Here is a 25,794-nt window from a genome sequence, read left to right as displayed (position 1 = left end):
GGAATCTGTGTCCCTCCCTCTGCTTGTGCACACGTGCATGCACACTCTCTCTTTCCCCAAATAAGTAAACTTTAAAATTGCTTTTATACTTAAACATGTAGAAAAAACCAAACTTTGGTCATAACATCTGCCCCAGTTATCTATTGTTGCATAACAAATCACCCCAAAACTGAATGGATTAAAATAACTATCTTTATCTCTCACGGCTGTAAGGTTGAGTGGGCTTCACTCTGGGTTCTTGCGCGCTGCATCTGTAGCCAGTTGATGACTGGCACTGGGCTCATCTCGAAGGCTGAGGTTGAGGCTGGCGTTGGCCGAAGTACCTGCATACGGTGCGGGCTTCCTCCCGGCACGGTGACTAGGTTACGGGAGCAGGCATATCTGCAAAAAGCAAGGCTGAAATGCATGCCGTTTCCGTTACCTGCCCTCAGAAGGCAAATAATGTCACTTCTCCTGCCTTTTATTAGTCAAGGGCCAAGGGGAGGAGACATAGACCCTACCATTCAATAAGAACGTCAGTGTCATGTAAACAGAACATGTAGGACAGGAAATATTGGGAAATATTATGTTTAGAAAATATAATCTCCTACAAAGTTGTGCCTTTTAACTTAAAAAGATGTATCTTATATCTAGACTTAAATTTTGCTTATTTCATTGTTTTTTCCACCCCCTGACCCATTTGAATGATATGAAAATGGCATCTCTCTTTGCTGTTTTATCTCACTCCCTACCAAAATCCGTGTATCTCTGCTCAGTCTCATTTTCTTTATTCATTGCTTCCTGCTACCTTCCCTCTTTGTCTTTTACTCTATTTCCTCCATTCCTCTTTCTCTCCTTCCCTCTTTGCAATCCACCTTTTTACCTTCCTAACTCATCATCACCGTCCTTCCCTCTTACAACCTTATCTGTTTCTAAAAAGATTTAAGATACCATAGAAAAAGGATTTAAGACATATAATGAAAGTTAAATATGAGCAAGAATTATTACATAGGGAAAACCAGGAGAGAAGGTGATATTCAAAATCCATGCTATAAAATCTTGTATACTTTCTAGAAATGAACTCGACATGATTGTACCAATTTATATCCCACCTTTAAGTGTGATATGTTTGTCAAACTTTTTGATCCGTACATCTTTAACCTATTATATTAATAGTTAGTGTGGTTTTAATTTGTATTATTAAAGAAGTTGGCCATCTCTTCTGACGTTTGAGACATTAAACGTTTTGTTTGCTTTTTGTGAATATTGATGCTATTTACTTGGTCCAGCATGCATAAATATTAGTTTACTTGACCATTAGATGTATTAGATTATTAATTCTCCTTTAATTGTATAGATTATTATATTCTTTTTAAACTGTATAGGATTTTGATTAGATCAGTAATTCTCCCCCCCCCCCCCTTTAAGTACTATTCCTAGATGGGCCATTTAGCACAACTTTTTCATTTCTTCGAAGTAAGTTCCTTGTTCCAGCTGAAGTATTCATCATAGTAAAATATATCCTTTATCTCATAGTGCTTTTATTTTGATAAACTGTGTCTGATATTAAGATCAAACTCTATTTTCTTTGGTATAGCATTTGCTTGGCAAATCGTTTTGTCTCATTGCTTCTAAGTCTTGTTTGAGATGTGACTCTTGGATATAGCATAGATTTTGCTTTGTAATACAATTTTCGTTTATGCATTCTACTTATGTTGCTTTTGAAAAAATCTTCACTGTCTGATCTGTGTTTCCTTTGTCTCATTTTGTCCCTGTGATCCCTTAGTTAATTTGGAAGATTTTTTTATTCTAGTTTACATTTAAAAATTTTTAAGTTTAATTCCAGTATAGTTAACATAGAGTGTGATGTTAGTCAGCCATAAATTTAGTTACTCAACACTCACATACAATACCTGGTGCTCATCACAAGGACACTCCCAAATCCCCCCATCACCTGTTTACCAGAGGGGAAGGGGGATGGATGGGTAAGCCATCAGTTTGTTCTCTGTAGTTAAAAAGTCTGTTTCTTGGTTTGTCTCTTTTGTTACTTTGTTTTGTTTCTTAAATTACACATATGAGTGAAGTCATCCAGTATGTGTCTTTCTCTGGCTGACTTATTTTGTTTAGCATAATACTCTCTAGATCCATTCATGTTGTTACAAATGGCAAGCCTTCATTTTTTATGGCTGCATAATATTCCATTATATATATAGACCATCTTCTTTATCATCTGTGCTGTTTCCATAATTTGGCTATTGTAAATAATGCTGCAATAAACATAAGGGTATCTATATCCGCTTGAATTAGTGGTTTCACTTTCTTTGAGTAAATACCCAGTAGGAGCACCTACTATAAATACTATAGATATTAAGGTTGAGCACTGAACAAGACAGATGAAAATTCCTGCCCCCATGGAATATTCTAGCACAATAAATACATAATTATACTCCTGTATTACTTGATTTATTGATTTTAAATCATCTCTTTTTATCTCTGGCTATAAAAGATATTCCTATCTATCTATCTCCCTTCCTGACTTTATCATTTCTTTGCTTTTTTTTTTTTTTTTACAGAAGTATATAAACCTAAACCGTTTTTTTGGTAACGATTTTTTTAATGTTTATTTTTGAGAGAGACACAGAACCCGAAGCAGGCATCAGGCTCTGAGCCATCAGCACCGGGCTTAAACCCACAGACTGTGAGATCGTGACCTGAGACAGAGTCAGACCCTCAACTGACTGAGCCACCCAGGCGCCTCAAACAGCGTCGTTTTTTGTTTAAAGACTGAGCAGCATGGGGCACCTGGGTGGCTCAGTCAGTTGAGCATTCAACTCTTGGCTTTGGCTCAGGTCGTGATGTCACTGTTGCACGGGTTCAAGCCCCACATCGGAGTGAGCGCTGATGGCTGGAGCCTGCTTGGGATTCTCCGCCCCCGTCTCTCTACCCCTCCCTCCATCAATTAAATTAAAAAAACAAAAACAAAACCCTGAGTAGCATGCACAAACCCATTTATGTAAATAGAAGTCCAGATGTTCTCATATTCTCGACAGTATCGTGTCTTCCTCGAGGGCATATTTACCTTTATTATGCCAGTGCTTCTCATAGTGCTGTCGGGAATTCTTCTAGATGAGTGATGTGTCAGCAGGAGGAGCCACCGTCTTTCCTGAAGTAGGAGCTAGTGTTTGGCCCAAAAAGGTAAGCGTGGTTCATTTGTTATTTTAATTTTTTGGATCTGTTTTTTCCCTGAGGAAGAGATGCAGCTTTGTTTCATGGTCTAGTTAATGAATAACATTTTTAAAGATAGAGATAATATAATCCTTAAGTATACTAGGTAAAATTTTGAATACATTTATGGCAGAGTTTACCATGATTACCTAGGAGTAATTAACCAAGGATTAATACTCAAAGGTTTACATTTCTAAAATGGGTTCTATATGATGTTTATCCCTCCATCTTCCTATTGTAAGATTTGTCCGTTTTGTTTTGGCAAATCCCCTTTGTCAGGCAGCTGTGTGGTATTAACATTTTCATGGCACACCAAAATTTTGTAAATGATTGAGGAGTACTTCCACAAGAACAGGAAATTTTAAGTACTATAAAGAGTGATAACCTGTATTTTATTTGGAGATAATTTTGTATTATTCCCCACAGGGAACTGCTGTTTTCTGGTATAATCTGTTTGCCAGTGGAGAGGGAGATTATAGTACACGGCATGCGGCGTGTCCAGTGCTAGTTGGAAACAAGTGGGGTAAATATTTCCTATATTCTTCTTGAAAGGGATTCAGCCAAACCAGTTTCTGATTTTAATATAAATTTACTTTCAATAGATCAGAATTCTGATGACAGATTTCAACAGTAGTCCCACTTCTTGAAAGTTGAGTAAGACAATATCTTCCCCTCAAGGAGTATACAGTTGTCTTAGACATACTAATGGATAAATCAAAATGTAATACACACTAATACAGAGATGTATACAGAAGAGGATGACTCTTACAGTTGGGAGGCTTCTTTAAAGCTTAATTTTAAAATGTAGTCTTGAACATAGAGCAGTCTGTTTCCAGGCATGTTAGGGGCCAGGGCCAGGACTAGTGTGAGGCTAGAGAGGCACTCAGGCTCAGGGTCAGGCTAGTTTATGACTGGCCACATTAAAAAGAAATAGAAGCAGGTGAAGTTATTTTTATATATAATATTTAACCCCATAAGTCCTTTTTAGTATGTGCCTGTCACTAGCCACATGTCAGGGAGTAGTCACATGTGTCTAGTGGCTACTGTATCAGACATTGCAGCAGGACTAAGGAGTGACTCCTGATAGGATTTAAAAAATCTCCTTTGATGATTATAATGTTTGAGAATCACTGGACTACAACGAGGCTAGTGGAGAAAAGATTAGTTTAGAAGGCTCTTTTCCGTTGTCTAAGTGGTGATGATGAAAACCTGGATTATGGCAGCAGCCAAAGGACTGGAGAGTAAAGAAACTCAAGAGATATATAAGGAAAAGTGACAGGCTTTGATGAATGATAGATGGGAGATAAAAGTAATTTATGGGTCCTAATTTACTTTGTACATGTTGATACCATTGATCGGATTCTATGATAAAGGAGGATTAGAAAATTCTGTTTGAGTTACATTAAAAAACAATATCTTGGCATCAAGGAAACTGAATGAGCACATAATACTAGTGATTGATTGTAGAATTGTTCCTGTAGAGTGGAGGCTTTGTGTTCATCTTTAAAATGTCTCTGTATTAGCGATAGAACATTGTTTTTTACCTGCTTGCAAAATACTGTCTGTACTTACATCTTCATTCCAATTGCATTTCATTTCAAGCTTTACATTAAATATCAGAAACTTTAGGAAATGATATAGAGTTTTACATGTGTTTCCAACATTTAGTGAATTTTTTTTTTTAAGTGTACCTAGGTACCCATCTGCCTTCATCTTATTTTGGTCTTGAACTTTTAGCTTGTGGAGAAGCTATGCTATAGACCTAACTTTTACAAGTGAATCAAACTGTTTAGATAGCAGAGAATATTGATGTATTTTTTTTCTCTCACAGTATCTAATAAATGGCTCCATGAACGGGGACAAGAATTTCGAAGACCATGCACCTTATCAGAATTGGAATGACAACTAGGCTTCCCTTCCTCTCCTGCTATACTCTAATGTGTCTGATATGCACATTTCCCAGTCTTAACTTTCAAGAGTTTACAATTAACTAACACTCCATGATTGAGTTCAGTCATGACCCTCATCCCATGTTTCATCTGTGGACAATCACTAACTTTGTGGGTTTTTTTCCTTTTAAAGGTAACACTAAATCACCATATTGTACATATAAACCTTTAAAGTTCAGTTGGTATCACAGAGGATAAAGCAAGGTAGAGTTAAAGATTAGGATATAATACAAATGTAAAAATTCCTTAAGAACCTCTTGTATGAAAAAAACCCAAACAGTTGAAGCATCTGGTTATAGTATTCCACCTCATCTAAGTTGGTAGGAGGTAGGCTAGAACGGGCCCTATGATTAAGGACCAGAAGCCTTATATAGTTTGTACGTAGGTATTACATTTACCCAGTCTTATTTTCTGGATCTGCCTAAAGACTCGGAATTAACTAGACCTCTAATCTGGGTTCCATTTGATGTTTACCCCTCCATATGCTATTCTAAGTTGATTTTTTCCTTTCCAAATCTTTTTTAAAGAAAGTATACTGTATTTTACCAATCCCATTCTTTGCTCAAAGCTCCTCTGTGGTGAATTAAACCTGCTTGAGTTAAAATAATTTGGTTAAAAAGGTTTTTTATTGCAAATCCCTATGTAACAACACTGGGCCTTCTTAACTAAAATGATCATCATTAGTCTGTTTATTTCTCCCTTTTCTTAAGTGACTAATGATTTTGTCCATAGAATTTGCTGTTTTTCTTAGTGCTGATACCTTGCCTCTTATTCCTGCTATGCTGGGGTGATGATATTGGTGTTCTGATAAAATAAATATCGTGCCTTAGGAGACTGGAAATTTTAAAATGTGCAAGTCCTTTTAATGATGAAGGAATTGATAACAAAAAAAAATCTTTTTTCTAAAAAAGCCAAAAATGTTTGTTTTTTTCCAATTCTGAAATGTGTTGTGACAACAATGACCTATTTATGATCTTAAATCTTTTTTTAAAAATGTTTCTGTTTTCTGTGTGGTATTTTTCTTATTTGAATGTGAATGCATGCTCTCGTGACATCTAGGGATTTTATTTATTTTTTAATACATAGAAGATCTATCCCTTTGATTTTCATTCACTTTGAAAGTTCACACTGTTCACATTGTGACAGTAATCAATCAAAATAGGTTTCCTTCAAAAGAACCTCAACAATTTCACTGTGGTTGTAAGGTTACTGTAATAATGGTACTTTGGTACTTAAGACTTTCTCATTTAAAATATGGTATAATATAAAGCCATGAACCCAATGAAATATATTAATTGACCCTTAAGACTAACTTTTTACATTTCTATGCCCTATTTAAATATTTAAGAAAGAGCCTGGTTATTTGGGTAAGGAGGTATTAATACTTTTACCAATTAAATCAACTGTGAAATTCCTTTCTCCCAAATGCCCTTCGTTTCACCTATTTTAGCTATTTTAGTAAGAAATATTGGAAATTAACTTTAGCACTTTAATCTACTTAGATTTTTTTACAAATGATTTTTTTTAAATCCTGCTAGAAACAATGTAAATGCAGGATAGAAATAAAATGGTTCAATGAATGGAAACTAACCTTTATGACCCTATGTGTTTTAGCAAATAGAATCAAGTAATATATATTTCAGAAGCAATGACATACTCTTACAAATTATATTCATTATATTCAACTTAGACTCTCTATGGGGACCAGTAAACTCTTTTCAGTATTAGATCTTACAGAACCCTCCTCAGTTTCCAACATTACCAACCATTTTTCTATCCAAATGAAAAGGAGGGAAAAAAATCCAGTAAAAAGCTTTGAGTCCAGCGGTCATTGCAATTTTGTCTTATGGTGAACATTAAAATAAATAAGGGCTACATACCAACCCTGGATGCCTTGGGACACAGGGAAAAAACCAAAAACAAAGAAACACCAAGGTTTAAAAGTGGCTCAGTTAAGCAGCTGACTCTTGATTTTGGGTCAGGTCACGATTTTACAGTCATGAGATTGAGCCCCTTGTTGGACTCTGCACTGACAGCACAGAGCCTGCTTGGGATTCTCTCTGCCCTTCCCCCTGCTTGCACACATGCTGTTTCTCAAAATAATTATTTAAAAGAGCAACTAGAATATAAAGGAGCCCTGCCAAAGGCTAGGAGGGCTGCTAGAACGCTCTCTGGGTTGGAGGGACTGGCAAGCGCCATGGTTTATGTTCCCCGTCTACTTTGACAGCATGGATGGGAGCAGGATCTGGACATGCTAGGCCTACCACCTTAGTGAGACCTAGGCCTCTAGCCCACACCAGCCCAGACTTCCCACCCAGGCAGCCCCAGCTGGAGCCAAGATGGGGCACACACCAAGACACCCCTAGTGAGTGCTCAGTAGCTCCAGCCATCTCAGCAAGGTGACACAGGCCCAGGGAACCCCAGAACACTCCAAACCTGGACCACTTTGGCTCCAGATGACTTGCTAGAGCACCCATGATACAGCACTCCAGGAACCCCTGGCCGGTGCCCACTTTGGTTCCGGTACTTCAAGGCCCCCCTATGTGGAGTGCCCTGGGACCACCAGGCCCACACCCTGCCTCGGCTCCAACTGCCACACTGAGCACCCCAGGACACCCCAACTTGCACCCAGCTCAGTTTCAGCTGTCCTGCCAGGGTGTCCTCTGCACCAAGAGCTCTAGGACCATGCCAGCTCATACCCATTTCAGCTCACCTGCTAGGGCACACCCTGTGTGGAGGGCCCCCAGGACCCCCCAGCCCACACCCAACGTTGGCTCCAGTTACCCCACCAGGGTGCCCCCTGCACAGACCACAACAGATTCCCCAGATTGTGCCCCATCAAGGTACTCTCTGCCCAGGGACCATCCCAGACTATGCCTATTTCAGCTGTGGCCATCCCATACCGACTGACCTAGCACCCCAAGTGAATGCCAGCCACTACCTCAGCCAGCAAACCAAAGTCACCCCATTCCTTTAAGAGAAGTAGCTATTCCACCTAATTCATAGAAATAAATACAAAGTTGAGCAAAATGGGGAGACGGAGAAATATGTTTAAAATAAAAGAATAAGACAAAACTTAAAGAGAATTAAATGAAATGAACATAAGCAGTTTAATGATCATAAAGATGCTCACTGCACTGAAGAGAACCGAAGAACTCAGTGTGAACTTGAACAAAGAAAATCTAAAAAGAACCAATCAGTTGAAGAATACAATAACTGGGGGCACCTGGGTGGCTCAGTCGGTTAAGCGTCCGGCTTTGGCTCAGGTCAGATCTCACGTTCATGGGTTCGAGCCCCGTGTCGGGCTCTGTGCTGACAGCTAGCTCAGAGCCTGGAGCCTGCTTCAGGTTCTGTGTCTCCCTCTCTCTCTGACCCTCCCCTTCTCATGCTCTGTCTCTGTATCAAAAATAAATAAAACATTAAAAAATTAAAAAAAATACAATAACAAAAAAATACACTAAAAAGAATCAACAGTAGATTAGCAGATGCAGAAGAATGGATCGGTGATCTTAAAGAAAGGGTAATAGAAAGCAGCCAAGCTGAAGAGCAAAAGAAAAAAGGTTTTTTTTTTAAGTTTGTTTATTTATTTTGAAAGAGAGCAAAGTGGGGGAGGAATAGAGAGGGAGAGAGAGAATCCCAAGCAGGCTTCATGCTGTCAGCACAGAGCCCAGTGCAGGGGTTGAACTCGCAAATCATGAGATCATGACCTGAGCCAAAATCAAGATTTGGACACTTAACTGAGTCATCCAGGCACCCCAAGAGAAAAACATTTTTTAAAATGAGGATAGGTTAAGGGATCTCTTGGACAACATCAAGCAAACAAATATTCACATTATAGGGATCTCATAAGGAGAAAAAAGAGTAAGGTGCAGAAAATTTCCCTTAACCTGGGGAAGGAAATACATTCTAGGTTCAGGAAGCAGAGAGAGTTCAGCAGAAGCTTTGTTGGCTAGAAGGGAGTGCCATGATATGTTCAAAGTGCTGAAGGGAAAAAAAACCTACAACCAAGACTACCTGTAAGACTATCATTCAGAACTGGAGAAAAGTCCCAGATGAAAAGTTAAAGGTTTATCACTATTGGGGCACGTGAGTGACTCGGTTGGTGAAGCCTTTTGGATCAGGTCATGATTTCACGGTTTATGGGATTGAAAACAGAGCCTGCCTAAGATTCCTTCCCTCTCTCTGCCCCTCTTTGACTTGCACTCACGCTTTCTCAAAAATAAATTTTTAAAAAAAATTTATCACTGCTAAACTGGCCTTATGAGAAATGTTAAAGGGACTTGTTTACATGTGAATGAAAAAAACATGATTAGAAGAAAATTCTGAGTAAAAAGATGTAAAATACGGCAACACAGAAAACATAATAGGAGCAGAATAAAAAAGTTCTTTTAGGGGACATGGGTGGCACAGTCAAGCGTCCGACTCTTGGTTTCAGCTCAGGTCATGATCTTATAGTTCAGAGATCTCTGCATTGGGCTCCGTGCTGACAGAGCGAAGCCTGCTTGGGACTTTCTCTCTCCCCGTCTCTCTCATAAATATATACATACATACATTCCTAAATGTATATTTAAAAATGTATGTTTAAAAAATTTATTCAAACATAACTATCAACTCAATACATATACACATATGGTTAGGATGTTATATATGAACCTCAAAATCTGTGATAGATACACAAAAAATACAGAGAAAGAAAGCCAGCTGTAACACTGAAGGCATCAGTCACAGAGAGCAAGAGAAGGAACAAGAACTATAAAACCATCAGAAAGTAATTCACAAAATGGCAGTAAGTACATACTTATTAATAACCACTTTAAATGTAAATCATCTAAATGCTCTAATCAGAACATAGGGTGCTGGAATGGATAAAAACAAAATCTATCTATATGCTGCCTGCAAGAGACTCAGGACTAAAGACACAGACTGAAAGTGAAAGGATAAGAAAAGGTTCTCCGTGAAAATAGAAGGGAGAAAAAAGCCAGGGTAGCAATACATTTATCAGACCAAATAGACTTTAAAACAAAAACTGTGACAAAAGACAAAGCCATTAACAATGATAAAGAGATCAGTCTAACAAGAGGACATAACAATTGTAAATATCTATGCACCCAATATTGGAGCACCTAAATGGATACAGCAAATGTTAATAGATATAAAGGGAAAAAATCGACAGTAATACAATAATAGGGAACTTTATATCAATGGATAGACCATCAAGGCAGAAAACCAATAAAGAAATTGTCATCAAATGACACAGACTAAATGGACTTTACAGATATATATAGAACATTCCATCCAAAAACAATAGAATATACATTCTTTTCAAGTGCACATGGAATATTATCCAGGATAAATATGTTGGTTCACAGATCTCAATAAATATAAGAAGAATGAAATCATATCATGCATCTTTTCTGATCACAATGGTATTAAACTAGAAATCAACTATAGGAAAAATCTAGAAAGAACACAGGCACATGAAGGTTAAATAACATGCATTAAATAACAATGAATGGGTCAACCAAGAAACCAAAGAGGAAATTTAAAATATATATATGGAGACAAATGAAAACACAGTGATCCAAATTCTTTGAGACACTGTGAAAACAGTTCTAAGAGGGAAATGTATAGCAATGCAGGTATACCTCAAACAAAACAAATCTCAAGTATGCAATCTAACCTTACACCTAAAGGGGCTAAAAAAAAGAAGAACAAAGCCCCAAGTTAGTAGAAAGAAGGAAATAATAAAGATCAGAGTGGAAATAAATGAGATAGAGACTAAAAAAATAGAAAAGATCAAAGAAACCAAGAGCTGGCTCTTTGAAACAAACAAAACTGATTAAACGTTAGGCATACTTATCAAGAAAAAAGAGATGACCCGAATAAAATCAGAAATGAAAGAGAAATAACAACCAACACCACTGGGCTGGGGGAGGGGAGGGTAGATTATGAAACTATTACAAAAAATAAACCAACAAATTGGACAACCTAAAAGAAATGGATAAATTTCTAGAAACACAACTTTCCTGTACTGAAATAGGAAGAAGAAACTCTGAGCTGACCAATGACAAGTAACAAAATTGAATTAGTAATTTAAAAAAACTCCCAACAACCAAAAGTCCAGGACCACATGGATTGACAATTGAAGTCTACCAAATAATTAAGGAAGAGTTGACATCTATTCTCAAACTAGTCCACAAAAATAGAGGAAGGGAAGCTTCCAAATACGTTCTACAAGGCCAGCATTACCCTGATAACAAAACCAAAGACACTATAAAAAAGAAAAAGAAAAAGAAAAAAAAACCCTAGAGGCCAATATCCCTGATGAACATAGATATAAACATCCTCAACAAAATATTAGCAAACCACAATTGTAAACAATACATTAAAAAGGATCATTCACCATGATCAAATGGGATTTACTCTATGGATATAAGTATGGTTCAATATTTGCATATCAATCAATGTGACGCACCACAGTAACAAAGAATAAAAATCATGGTCATCTGAATAGATGCAGAAAAAGCGTTGACAAAATCTAACATCCATTCATGATCAAACCTCTCAACAAAGTGGGTCTAGCAGAAATACACCTCAGCAAAATAAAGATCATACATGAAAAACCCACAGTAATAGTATATTCAATGGTGAAAATCAGAGCTTTTCCTGTAAGATTAGGAACAAAGCACGGACGTGCATTCTTACTGGTTTTATTCAACATAGTACTGGGAGTCCCAGCCATAGCAAACAGACAGAAACAATAACAGGCATCCTAATTGGTAAGGAAGAAGGTAAACTATTTGTAGGTGACATGATACTATATATAGAAAGCCCTAAATACTCCACCCAAAAACTATTACAATAAATAAATTCAATAAATTTACAGATACCAAATTTATACATAAAAATGAGTTGTTTCTATACACTAATAGTGAAGCTCCAGAGAGAAATTAAGAAAACTCTATTTACAATTGCACCAAAAAAATAAAATACCTAAAAATAAAACTAACCAATGAGGTAAGAGACCTCTACTGTGAAAGCTATAAAACATTGATGAAAGAAATTGATGAAGTAAATGGAAAGATATTCCATGTTCATGGGTTGGAAGAATTAATAGTTAAATTGCGCATATTACCCAAAGAAATCTACACATTCAATACAATCCCTATCAAAATACCAATAGCATTTTTAAATGGAACTTGAACAAATAATCCTAAAACTTATGTGGAATCACATAAAACCTCCAATAGTCAAAGCCATCTTAAGAAAAAGAAACAGGGATACCTGGGTGGTTCAGTCAGTTGAGCATCTGACTTCAGCTCAGGTCATGATCTCATGGTTCATGGGTTTGAGCCCCACATCAGGCTCTGTGCTGACAGCTAGCTCAGAGTCTGGAGCCTGCTTCAGATTGTGTGTCTCCATCTCTCTCTGACCCTCCCCTGTTCACGCTCTGTCTCTGTCTCTCAAAAGTAAATAAATGTAAAAACTAAGAAAAAAAAAAAACTAGAGGTATCACAATTTCAGATTTCAAGATATACTACAAAGCTGTAGTCATCAAAACAGTCTGGTACTGGCACAAAAACAGACACATAAATCAATGAACATCATAGAGAGGCCAGAAATATACCTGTATTTATATGATCTATCTACAGCAAAGATGGCAAGAATATATAATGTGGGAAAGACAGTCTCTTCAATCAATGGTGCTGGGAAAACTGGACAGCTTCATGCAAAAGAAGGAAACTGGACCACTTTCTTAAAACACACACATGTATGAAACAAACTCAAAATGGATTAAAGACTTAGATGTTAAACACAAAGTATAAAACTCCTAAAAGAAACATAGGCAGTAATTTCTTAATTACTTAGTTAATAAGAAACATCAGACTTGGCAACATTTCTCTAGCTATGCCTCTTCAGGCCAGGGAAACGAAAGCACATATAAACTATTGAAACTACACTAAAATAAAAGGATTTGTACAATGAAGGAAATCAACAAAATGAAAAAGCAACCTACTGAGTGGGAGAATATATTTATAAATGATGTATCTGATAAGGGGTTAACACTCAAAATATATGAAGAGCTTACACAACTCAACACCAAAAAGACAATGTGATTTGAAAATGGAAAGAGGACCTGAATAGACACTTTTCCAAAGAAGACATACAGATGGCCAACCGACACATGAAGAGATGCTCAACATTACTCCTCATCAGAGAAATATTAATTAAAACCACAATGACAGGGGCACCTGGGTGGCTTAGTCAGTTAAGCGTCCAACTTCAGCTCAGGTCACCTCTCATGGTTCATGAGTTTGAGCCCCAAATTGGGCTCTGTGCTGACAGCTCAGTCTGGAGCCTGCTATGGATTCTGTGTCTTCCTCTGGCTTTCTGCTCCTCCTCTGCTCATGCCCCACCCCCACTTTCAAAAATAAGCCTTAAAAAAATTTTAAACGTTAAAAAAAAAACCCACAGTGGTATATCACCTTACACCTGTCAGAATGGCTAGAATCAAAAACACAAGAAGTAACAAGTGTTGTTGAGGAGGTAGAGAAAAAAGAACCATCATGCACTATTGGTGGGAACCCAAACTGGTACAGCCATGTGGGAAACCATATGGAGATTCCCCAAAAAGTTAAAAATAGAAATACCAGGGGCGCCTGGGTGGTTCAGTCGGTTAAGCGTCCGACTTCGGCTCAGGTCATGATTTCCCAGTCCGTGGGCTCAAACCCCGCGTCGGGCTCTGTGCTGACAGCTCAGGGCCTGGAGCCTGCTCAGATTCTGTGTCTCCCTCTCTCTCTGCCCCTCCTTAGCTTGCTTTCTGTCTCTGTCTCTGAAAATAAAGACATAAAAAATTAAAAAAAAAAATAAAATAGAAATACCATACTATCCAGTAATTCCACTACTGGGTGTTTGGCAAAAACACTAGTTCTGAAAATACTAGTTCAAAAAATAATTGCACCTCTATATATATTGCAGAATTATTTACAATAACCAAGATATGGGAGCAAACCAAGCATCTATCAATAGATAGATAGATCAATCAATAAAGATGTTAGATAGGTAGATAGGTAGATAAATATACAGATGGATGTTATATATAGCCAAATAATAGCCAAACTGTGGAAAGAGCCCAAATGTCCATCTACTGATGAATGGATAAGAAAATGTGGTGTATATATATATATATACAATGGAACACTAGCCATCGAAAAGAATGAAATCTTGCCATTTGCAATGACATAGAGCTATAGGTCATTAAGCTAAACAAGATAAGTTACAGAAGACAAATACCATATAATTTCACTAATATGTAGAATTTAAGAAAAAAATGATCTTGGGGAAAAAAGAGGAAAACTAAGAGAGACTCAACTATAGAGAATCGGTGGTTGTCGGAGGGGGAGGGGTTAAACAGGTGATGGGGATTAAGGAGTGTGCTTGTGATAAGCACTGGGTAGTGTGTGTGTTGTCACTAGACTGCGCACCTGGAACCAGGATCACACTGTTGTTAACTGGAATTTAAATAAATAAAAACTAAAAACTAAAAAAGCAATCAATTATCTACTTGGGTGAAAATATGATAAAATGGTTATTTTAGTATGAGAGGATTGAGAAGATTTGTTGTAGGCAATAAACACACACATAAATGGTATGTAAACCAATACATACGCGTACACACATGATATTGTTGCTGAGAAGAATCTACATATCTTGACATACCCAAGTGTTGTCTGGTTATATGTAAGTTCCAGGTCAGGTAGCCACCTGGTCCAGAGAGCTGGCATTAAGAAATTTACAGAGTAACACCAAAACACAACACAACACAATCCTCCAATCGTGAAGTAACTATAAGTCACCAGAGAAATAATAAACAGAATTACAAAATAGGAATTGCTTGGAGAAAACAGAATGAGAAATGACATCTTCATTTGGATAGTCAGCAACACAAAAAGCAATTACTTCTCTTGACAGCACTCATTTCACTAGGGGATAAGATGGTGTTTAAGAAGGCACAGTATTAGGTGATTTTGAGAAAAAAGAATGATTTATCAACACTAGAGAGTACCATTTGTTAAATTATCAAATTTATCAGAATAAAATAGATTTCACATTCCTATTCCCCTAATGTCCTTGGATATTATCTCACAACACTGATGAGCTATGCAAAGTTAACTGTAACAGACCCGTAATGTTCTTGGCTGCCTGCTTTATTAACTTTTATTCAATGATTTTAAATTTACTTTCTGTGTGGATGTAGCATTCAATTAAATATATGTTTTGATACAGTAAGGCTATGAACTATTAAAAAAACATTAGGAATAAGGTAGTCTTATTAAATGTAAAAACAGATTTTAATAAAAGGAGCAGCCAAAAGGAGTGGAAGTCATCCATATTCCACTTTTTGAAGTATTGTTGAACTTCCATCACAGCGCTCTTCTGTTCAAATTAGTTGTACAAAGATAATGACAGGTAAAACAAGCTTTAAAATTAAAAAAAAAAAAAGAAGGAAAGGAAAGAAAGAAATCCTTAGATTTTTGTTATTTGGTTGTTCCAATATCCCAGTAGGCTTATTTCTAATACAAATCTGTTTTAGGCTAAACACTTCAAAGAGTTCAGAAAAGAACATTTCAAATGGAACGCAGAGTGATGTGCACTTTTACATTTCAGAGTATTATAGGAAGATGAATTGTATCTTGAGTTAATCTTTTCTAGAAAAGGCCTTCACTAATTTTAAGTACAACAGAGAGCCAGAATTGTTATTGTTATATTTATTTTAAAGCCATAAATGTAAACTCTACTGCAATGTAGGTTTTATATGGGCTTGATTTATCAGGAATTAAATTATATTATGTAAAATACATACATTATGGTTAACTTCTAATAACAAATAGTAATCTTATCCTTTGATATCTCTATAATAAAACTTACTATAGTTGTTAACTCTTAGAAGATAAAATAACTTAGATAATAGCTGAATTAGATATGTTCTATTTTTTTGCTTTATGTTTAAAAAACCACGAAGCTAAGGCTTTGTGACATGAAATATTTTTCAGACTTTTATTGTGAGGAAAAAGTGACCCTTATTAAAAATAATCAGTATTACTTGCCCCACATTCCTTTTTTACTTCTCAAACCATGGGAAAAGAGTTTATAGAAAGACAAAGTAAGGTAATAATTTCAAATGTTCTGAAACACTGCTACTTAGAATGCGGTCTGCAGAAGAGTTGGCATGGGCCACAACAAGATAAGGAAATTACATCAAAATGTAAACAAACTACATCAATAAGTACATGGTTTTGTTCAGCTGACTTTTTTTCTTTCAAATTTTAAATTTTCTTTCAAATATTTAAATTCTAGTTAACATATAGTATAATATTGGCTTCAGGAGTAGAATTTAGTGATTCATCACTTACATATAATATTGAGGTCATAGCAACTGCCCTCCTTTAAAAAAATTTTTTTTTAAAGTTTATTTATTTTTGAGAGACAGAGACAGAGCATGAGTGAGGGAGGAGCAGAGAGGGAGACAGAATCCAAAGCAGGCTCCAGGCTCTGAGCTGTCAGCACAGAGCCTGATGCAGGGCTCGAACTCACAAACAGTGAGATGATGACCTGAGCCGAAGTTGGACGCTAAACTGACTGAACCACCAGGTGCCCCTACAACTGCCCTCCTTAATATCCATCACCCAGTTAGCCCATCCCTGCCCACCTCCTTCGGTCAGCCCTCAGTTTATTCTCTATAGTTAAGAGTCTCTCACGGTTTGCTTCCCTTTTTTTTTTTTTTAACTTTGTTGGAGTTTTATTATAATCTGCTAAATATAACCTATAGATACTAGAATTTTTAAATATATCATGTCAGACCTTTATTATGAGTTTAAAAGATTTTAACAGAACCATTAGAAAATAATAGGTTTATTATACCAGCATTATTCAATTAAATTTAATAATTAGAGTTATGTATTAACAATGCTTAGTCCCGGGGCGCCTGGATGGCTCAGTCGGTTAAGCCTCCAACTTCGGCTCAGGTCAGATCTCACGTTCATGGGTTCGGGCCCTGCATCAGGCTCTGTGCTGATGGCTAGCTCAGAGCCTGGAGCCTGCTTCCAGTTCTGTGTCTCCTTCTCTCTCTCTGCCCCTACCCCTCTCATGCTCTGTCTCTCTATCAAAAATAAATAAAACAATAAAAAAATTAAAAAAAAACAATGCTTAGTCCCATTAAACTGGTGACAAAGATGACAGTTTTTTAATTTTATTTGTTATCCTCAAGTTAGTTAACATAACAGTGTAGCCTTAGTTTCAGGAATAGAACCCAGGGATTTGTTTTTTTTTTTTTATGGGAAGTACTTTATTTTATCATGTGACACCATTCTACAGCCAGATTTACAGATGCCTAACCATGGTGCGTAGATCTGAATAGGGAAGATGGCTCAGAAATAGCAGTATTAGTAATTCAAGTATTGACCTTTATTTCATAAAGGAAAACAGTTTTGATGACTGATTTACCAGAGCTTTAAAATGCAATTTTATACAGTTTCCTTAAAGAACGGTTTTGAACCAAATATAAACAAGGTAGTTTATTCACATAATGAAATTGCAGTTGAAAACAAGCTTAACATTTTCTATCTCAGCCCATTTCTCTTTCCAGCATTGCAAATGCTGCCCTCCATCATCATGCTGAATTCCTCAGCAGCTTCCGGACCATTCCCAAGGGAATCCCCCCAGGGATTTGTTAAAAGTATCTTATGATTTGCTTCCCTCTTTTTTTTTTTTTTTTTTTTTTTTGCCTTCTCAGATGTTTATCTGTTTTGCTTCTTATCTTCCATGTATGAGTGAAATCATACAGTATTTGTCTTTCTTTGACATTTTTTAGCATAATACACTCTTGCTCCATCTAGATCTTTGCAAATGGCTAGAATTCATTCTTTTTTGATGGCTGAGTAATATTCCATTGTATCTATTTACCATATCTTCATTATCCATTCATCAAACAAAAGACCCTTGGGCTCTTTCCATACTTTGGCTATTGTTGATAATGTTGCTATGAACATTGGGGTATATGTACCACTTAAAACCAGTATTTTTGTATACTTTAGTTAAATACCTAATAGTGCAATTGCGAGGTCATAGGATGATTCTCTTTAACTTTTTGAGGAACCTCCAATTTTTTTCCAGAGTGACTGTACCAGTTTGCACTCCCCTCAACAGTGTAAGAGGGTTCAACATATGAGAATATCAACAAAAGGTTCAAAATTATAAAAAGACAAAGCAAAAATTCTGAGCTGAAGAATATAATAACTGAATAGAAACATTCACTAGAGGGTTTAAACTGTATATTTGAATAGGTAGAGTAACAAATCAGCCCAGTTGAAGATAGTTCATTTGAATTGATCAAGTCTGAGAAGCAAAAAGGAAAAGAATGAAGAAAAGTGTACAAAACCAAAGGGACCATAGGACAACATCAAGCAGCCCTGTAAACACATTATGAATTCCTAGGGAAGAAAGTTATTGAGAGACCTTTTGAAAAAATAATTGTGAATAATTTTCAAAATTTGATGTCTTCTGTGTAAAAATCCCAGAAACTTAAAAGAATTCCAAGTAGGATAAACTCAAAGAGAATGATGCTGAGAAATTTAATCAAACACTGGAAAAACAAAAACAAAGTGAGAATCTTGAAAGCAGCAAGAGAAAACCGACTTGTCATATACAAGTAAACCTGAATAAGAGTATCAGCAGAAACCTAAGAGGCCAGAAGGCAGTGGAATAATATATGCAAAGTTATGAAAGAAAAAAATGTCAATTAAGAATTCTATATTTAGTAAATCTGTCCTACAAGAAAATAGGGAAAAATTAAGACATTCCTTGATAAACCAAAACTAAAGGAGTTTATTACTACTAGACCTGTCCTACAAGAACTAGTTCGAGTTGAAAGGACACCAGATGTTGACTTGAAGCCATATCTATAATAAAGATAATTATATGGACAGTAGACAAATCAATATTGTAGATTTAATTTGTAACTCCCCTTTTTTCTGTAATATTTAAAAGACAAATACCTAAAGAATAAATCTGTATTAACAGGTACACAACATATAAATATGTAATTTGTGATTTCACTAACGAAGGGGAATTGAGCTGTAAAGGAGTTGAAGTTTGTGAGTGAAGTTGGTATCATTTCAAATTAGATTGTTATAAATTTAGATGATTATGTGTAATCTCCAAGGTAACTACAAAGAAACTATATATAGAGCATATACAAAAGGAAAAGGAATCAAAATGCATCATTATAAAAATCAACAGATAAAACAACTAAACACAATGGAAGGTAGTAAGAGAGGAAATGAGGGACAAAAAGCTGTAAGACATAAAAAAAATGGCAAGAGAATTCCTTCTCTGTCAGTAATTACTTTAAATGTAAATGAACTAAACTCCCCTATCAAAAGACATAAAGCGACATAATGGATAAAAAAACATGACTTTAATATATTCTATCTAAAAGGGGCTCACTTTACATCTAAAGGCATGCACAGGTTAAAAGTGAGAAAATGGAAAAATGTATTTCGCATCAAAATTCCAATGATTTTTTATACAGAAATAGAAAAGGCTATTGTAAAATTAACAAGGAAATTCAGAGGAACTTAAATAGCCAAAACAATCTTGAATAATAAAAGAGGTCTCAGACTTCTTGATTTCAAAACTTACTATAAAGCAACAGAAATCAAAGTAGTGTGGTATTGGCATACATACAGACATACACTGGAATGGAATTGATAGCACAGATATAAATCTTCATAATTCAACAACAACAAAAAATTTTAACGGATCAAGGACTTGACATTTCTCCAAAGATGCACAAATAGTAAACACATGAAAAGGTGCTCAACATCACTAGTCATTAGGGAAATGCAACTCAAAATCACAACGAGATACTCACATCCTTTAAAGTGATTATCATGACAGAAAATAGAAAATAGTAAGTGTTGTTGAAGCTGTGGATAAATTAGAATCCTTGTGCTTTGCAGGTAGGAGCCACTAGCAAGTGGTAGATGGACATTTCTCAAAAAATTAAATTGTTAGCCTAAAAAGGAAGGATATTCTTACCCATGTTACAACATGGATGAACTTTGTAAACATGTTAAGTGAAATAAGCCAGACGCAAAAGGACATATATGATTCCACTTATACAAGAGGTATCTACAATAATCAAATTCATAGTTACTGAAAGTAGAATAGTGGTTGCCTAGGGCTGCAGAGGTTAGTGGGGAGTTACTGTTGCAACTGAGGAAGATGAAAAAGCTTTGGAGACAGATGGTGGTTGCATCTATGAATGTACTTAATGCCCTGTTGAAATGGCTAAATTGTAAATTTTATTACAAATAAAAGAAGTTTGAAAAAAATTAAAGTGGAATTACCCTATGATCCAACAATTCCTTTTTTGGGTATATACCCAAAAGAATAAAAAACAGGGAATCAAAGAGAGATTTGTATACCCAAGTTCATGGCAGTATTATTCACAATAACCAAAAGGTGAAAGCAACTCAAATGCATTGACAGATGATGGGATAAATAAAGTTAAAAAAAAATAAAAAGGACAAGAAACCAACTATTATTTATTATTTATTATCTAATTTTTAAAAATAGAGAAAAAATAAAAAGGACAATTTTTAATGGAAAAATAAAAGAATTAAAAAGAAAATGACATTGCAAATAAGCAAAGAAGATCTAACACAGAGGTAATTGGAATTTCAAAAAAAAACCAAAGTGAAGAGAATAATGCTTAAACATTATATTTCAAGAAAACTTCCTGTACTGTACATGTCCGACATTAACTTTTTGACTGTAGTATTACTGCCTGACATTAAGCCTTTGATTCCCAAGGCATCCATTTCAGAGACATCCATCACCAACAAACAGAGTGTCAACTGTATGACGCAGCTACAAGCAAAATAGCAGGATACCGAACCAGGCTGCCCTACCCATGAAGTTCCTCTTTTAGAGATTCCTGGGCAGCCTAGATAACTGGCCACTTGAGGGTCACTGCCTTTCCCTTTCCCATGCACTAATTTCTAACTCTTATGCTTGAAATTTGCCACTAAAGAATGGAACCCATGGAACCTTAGGAACACCACCCCCAGCCCTAAGAAAGATACAACCCAAGTGTCCATCAATGGAGGAATAGATTTTTAAAATGTGGTATATATTTATAATAGAATAGTTTTAAATATTTTGAAGAAAGTGTGTCAGTCCTAGCCTATTGATAGTGATGCTGTCACCTAGGAATGCCTGAGACCCTTGCGTAGGTCCGTATTACTTGTGACAAACCCCAAAAGACATTTCCTAGGCCAGAGCCAATGTTGGTGCTGGATGAGCCCTTGTCATTCTTAGTATGACTGAAGTGCACACCTCAGCAAAAGCCATCAGAGACTTTGAGGAACAAAATTTATTACAGATTCTGGATAGTACAGGGGATGCCTGAGGGTTACATGCCAAGATCACAGGTAGAAAGAATGAGATGGGGGGAAGCACAGACCTGGAACTCTGTCTTTCTTAAAACTATGTATCAAAGAAGAGCATATCTGTGAATAATGAGCCAAAGTGACCAACACCAGTACTTTTGTAAAATCACCAGATTTTAAAGAGGGGAAAAAAACTCCTTTGAGCATTTTGGCCAAAGTCCACATGACTTATAAGGAAGAGAAAATTAGATCATGATCAGATGTCGACAGCAACACTTTATCCCAGAAGAACATTGACTAATATGTTTAAGATAGTCAAGGAAAGAAAATGTGAAAAAAGAATTTTATATCAGGCGTGACTAACCTTCGAGTATAAAGGGCACAGACAAATCTATGAACATGCAGAACTTCTTTGTTCCTATGATCCCTTCCCAAGGAATCTAGAAAATGAGCTTCAGATACCAGAAGGGAAGTTATGAAATAGTCTGATAAGAAAGACAATGAAAGCTGTGGGATACAGCAGCATTTACAGGAAAATTAACCTTTAATGTATATAGCAAAATACCAAAACAGATTTAAGATCAATGTATTTATAGTGCACCTACTATACAACACGGTATGGAAGTACCTCAAAAAATTAAGAAGAGAACTACCATATGATGTAGTAGTTCCATTTCTGGGTATCTATATAAAAGGAACAAATGCCCTAACTTGAAAAGATGTAAGCAACCCCATGAGCACTGCAGCATTATTTACAATAGGCATGACATGGAAGCAACCAAAGTGTCCATCAGTGGATGAAGGGCTAAAGAAAACGTGGTGTGTGTGTACACAGTGGAATATTATTCATCCTATAAAAAAAGAAGAAAATTTTGCCATTTTTGACATGGATGTACCTGGACAAAACCAAATACTAAACAAAATAAGTCAGACAAAGATAAATAGTATGATCTCACTTACCAGTGGACTCCACCAAACCAAACAACAACAACAAACCCCTGAACTCAGAGAGAACCAGTTGGTGGTTACCAGAGGTAAGGGTGGGTGAAACAGGTGAGGGTAGTCAAAAAGGACAAATTTCCAGTTATAAAATAAATAAATCCTGAGGACGTAATGTATAGCATCATAACTATAGTTAATACTGTATTGTGAATTTGAAAGCTGCTAAGAGAATAAATCTTAAGAAAAACTGTAACTGTGTGATGACAGATGTTAATGATTTATTATGGTGATTATTTCACAACATATACAAATATTGAATCATTATATTGTGCATATGAAACTAATAATCATATATGTCAGATATATATATATACATATATATGTGTATGTATATATATATGTCAGAAAGAGAGAGAGAAGAAGAAAGAAAGAAAAAAAAAGAGGGGGAGAGGAGATGAGGGAATTATCAGGCCCAAATGTCAACTGTGCCAAAGCTGAGAAACCCTAATCTCAGCAGTTTGATCAAGAACAGCTGACAAAAATGTATTGCTTGTGATGAAGTACAGTATTTTCTTGAAGAAATTGCATTTAAAATCTTCAAAGAGTATTACAGTTGAGCCTGATAGATATATACGTCGGATATCATGTTTCTCATCCTATTACTTTTTTTGTTGGGATATTAAAGGACATTATAAACACAAAAAAATAAAATAAATATATTTAATTAGAGAAAGAATAAAGAAAACCCTTAGTATGATGGAAATAATTAGCCCTTAGATGAAAGTTTACAGCACTTAGTGTCCATATTAGGAAAAAAAAGGTCAAAAATTAATAAACTAAATTTCTACCTTAAGCTAGTAAAGTCATACAATGGAGTATTACTCAGCAATGAAAGGGAATGAAGAAGCGATACACGCTACAAGGTGGATGAACCCTGAAAACATAGGCCAATTGAAAAATCAGTAACCAAGGACAACATATTGTATAATTCTACATACGAAATGTCCAGAGTAGGCAACTCAATAAGGAGCAAAAGTAGGTGGGGGTGACTAGAGGAGGGGACAATTATGAAGTGATGGCTAAGGTGTACAGAATTTTTTGGGGATAATGTAAATGTTCTAAAACTGACTGTGATGAATACACAATTCTGTGAATATACTAAAAGATATAAAATTGTACACTTTAAGTTGTTGAGTTGTAGGATATGTGAACTATATTTCAATAAAAACATTTTATTAAGGCTAGAAAAGGAAGAACGAATTAAATTAAAAGCAGAAGTCAACAATAAAGAGCAGGAATAAATGAAATCGAAAGTAGACCAATTATAGAGAAATTTAATGAAACTAAAAGCCAATTTATTGAAGAGATCAATAAAATTGACAAACCTCTAGCCAGACTGATAAAAACAAAACCAGAAAAGAAAGAAATTACCAACCTTAGGAGCTGAAAAAGGGACACTATAGTTTCTATAGACACTAAAAGGATAACAGAATACGATGAATATCTGTATCAATAATTAGACCGCTTATATGAATTGGACACATTTCTTGAAAAGGACAAACTATCAAGAAGAAATAGTCTGAAGAGACATCAAGTAAGAAATTGAACTAATAGTTAACAATATTACCATAAAGCAAAGTTGAGGCCTAGGCATCTTCAGTAATAAATTCTATCAAACATGTACAGGAGAATACCAATCCTATACAAATTATTTTAGAAAATAGAGGAGGATGAAACTTTCTTACTCATTTAAGAAATAAGCATTGTTCAGGGCACCTGGGTGCTGAGTCTGTTAAGTGCCTGACTTCAGCTCAGGTCATGATCTCACAGTTTGTGAGTTTGAGCCCCCTATCTGTCTCTGTGCTGACACCTCAGAGCCTGGAGCCTGCTTCTGATTCTATGTCTCCTTCTCTCTCTCTGCTCCTCCCCTGCTCATGCTCTCTCTCTCTCTCTCTCTCTCTCAAAAATAAACATTAAAAAAAATATCCTCACCAAATATCATCTATACCAAGAATCCAAGGATCAATATTTTAAACATCTGTTAATGAAATCCAGCCTTAAAAAAATATAATAATCATTTGGCAAAGGTGTTTGACATACATTCCTGATTTAAAACAAATAAACAAAGTTTAGAAGTAGAGGAAAACTTCCTTAATCTCATTGGGGTACCTACTACAAAATTCTAGGAAATATCACATTTGATGTGAAAGCTAATAAAGTATTCCAGTTAATGCCAGAAGTTAATGTAAATGCTGCTTTTAGGCAACAGGCTTGAGAAATGGAAACTTGAGCAAGGATAAAGGGTCCATAGTGACTGTTCAGCTGACACAAACAGGCTTAAGTGACCGACCTTGAAATAGTCACAGACCATCACTGACCAATCAGGACACAGCCCCACAGTGAGGTCAAAATGCTTGCTAGCACTTCTTCCATTCAAAATGGTTCCCAAGGTATTGCTGGGAAAATGGCAGAATCGGAGAACCCTAAGCTTCTCTTGTCCCATGGATTTAGTTAGGTAACACTCACATCAGTGTAAATAACCCAGAAAATGGCCTGAAGACTGGCGGAACAAACCCCAAAACTAAATGTAGAGAAGAGGCCACATCAAAGAGGAGAGGAAGGCAGAGACCTGGTGAGAACTGAACAGATCTCAGGTTATGTGGCAAAGAAGGACCCAAGGACACTAAGAGGGGAGAGAAACAGACTGTCTCACACAAGGAAGAAGAAGCCCCATAACATTTGGCTTTGAAAACCCGAGAGGCAGAATTTCAAGAGTTCTTACAACCAACAGGACTTAAAATCTGGAATTAAAAATCAGCAAGCTTGGCTCTTGGAGAGCTGGGAGGGCAAGAGGAAACTGAGCCCCTGCCTCTAAACAGAGTACGAGAGCCTGCAGAGATACAGCACAGAAGCAGCAGTTTGAAAACCACGTGGGGCCCATGGGAGGGTTATTTACTCGTCCTAGAGTGTGTCTGGAGGGACGGAGATTGCTGGGAAACTCCTCCAGGAACGAAGGAGCTGGCAGGGCACACTTCCCTCCCCGCTCTCCAGCATAAACACACCTGTGGAAACATATACTACCTAACTTGCTTATCCCAGGCCCCGCCTCCCCAGCTCCCCTGTGCTTTGGCAGACCCACCCCTCCCAACCCACATGCTTTGTGGGCCCTCCGTCCCAGTGGCAGCAAAGCTCCTTCTGCCACTAAAACTGCAAGGCCCATCGCCATGCACTTGTGGATCTGCCCC

At 36.4% G+C, this 25,794-nt stretch overlaps 1 protein-coding gene and 1 long non-coding RNA gene across 4 annotated transcripts in view; one reads left to right on the top strand and one right to left on the bottom strand.

Moving 5' to 3' along the window:
* The window catches only part of P4HA1 (prolyl 4-hydroxylase subunit alpha 1), a 79,971-nt gene extending 73,822 nt beyond the window's left edge, over positions 1–6,149 (top strand). For all 3 annotated transcript variants that reach the window (XM_029931901.1, XM_029931902.1, XM_029931903.1), the window contains 3 exons: positions 3,106–3,174; positions 3,631–3,727; positions 5,036–6,149. In XM_029931901.1, coding sequence (XP_029787761.1) covers positions 3,106–3,174; positions 3,631–3,727; positions 5,036–5,106 — 237 coding nt within the window. In that variant the 3' untranslated portion in view covers positions 5,107–6,149. The remainder of the gene's footprint in view (positions 1–3,105; positions 3,175–3,630; positions 3,728–5,035) is intronic.
* LOC115285536 lies at positions 198–24,330 on the bottom strand. The gene is made up of 3 exons (XR_003905569.1): positions 24,295–24,330; positions 3,059–3,222; positions 198–381 (listed from the first exon to the last, which is right to left on the bottom strand). It is a non-coding gene; the product is annotated as an uncharacterized LOC115285536 (long non-coding RNA).
* Positions 24,331–25,794: the final 1,464 nt, after the last annotated feature.

Source organism: Suricata suricatta, chromosome 2 (genome assembly GCF_006229205.1).
Source record: "Suricata suricatta isolate VVHF042 chromosome 2, meerkat_22Aug2017_6uvM2_HiC, whole genome shotgun sequence".
Classification (NCBI taxonomy): Eukaryota; Metazoa; Chordata; class Mammalia; order Carnivora; family Herpestidae; genus Suricata; species Suricata suricatta.
This window is presented reverse-complemented; position numbering and strand designations above follow the sequence as displayed.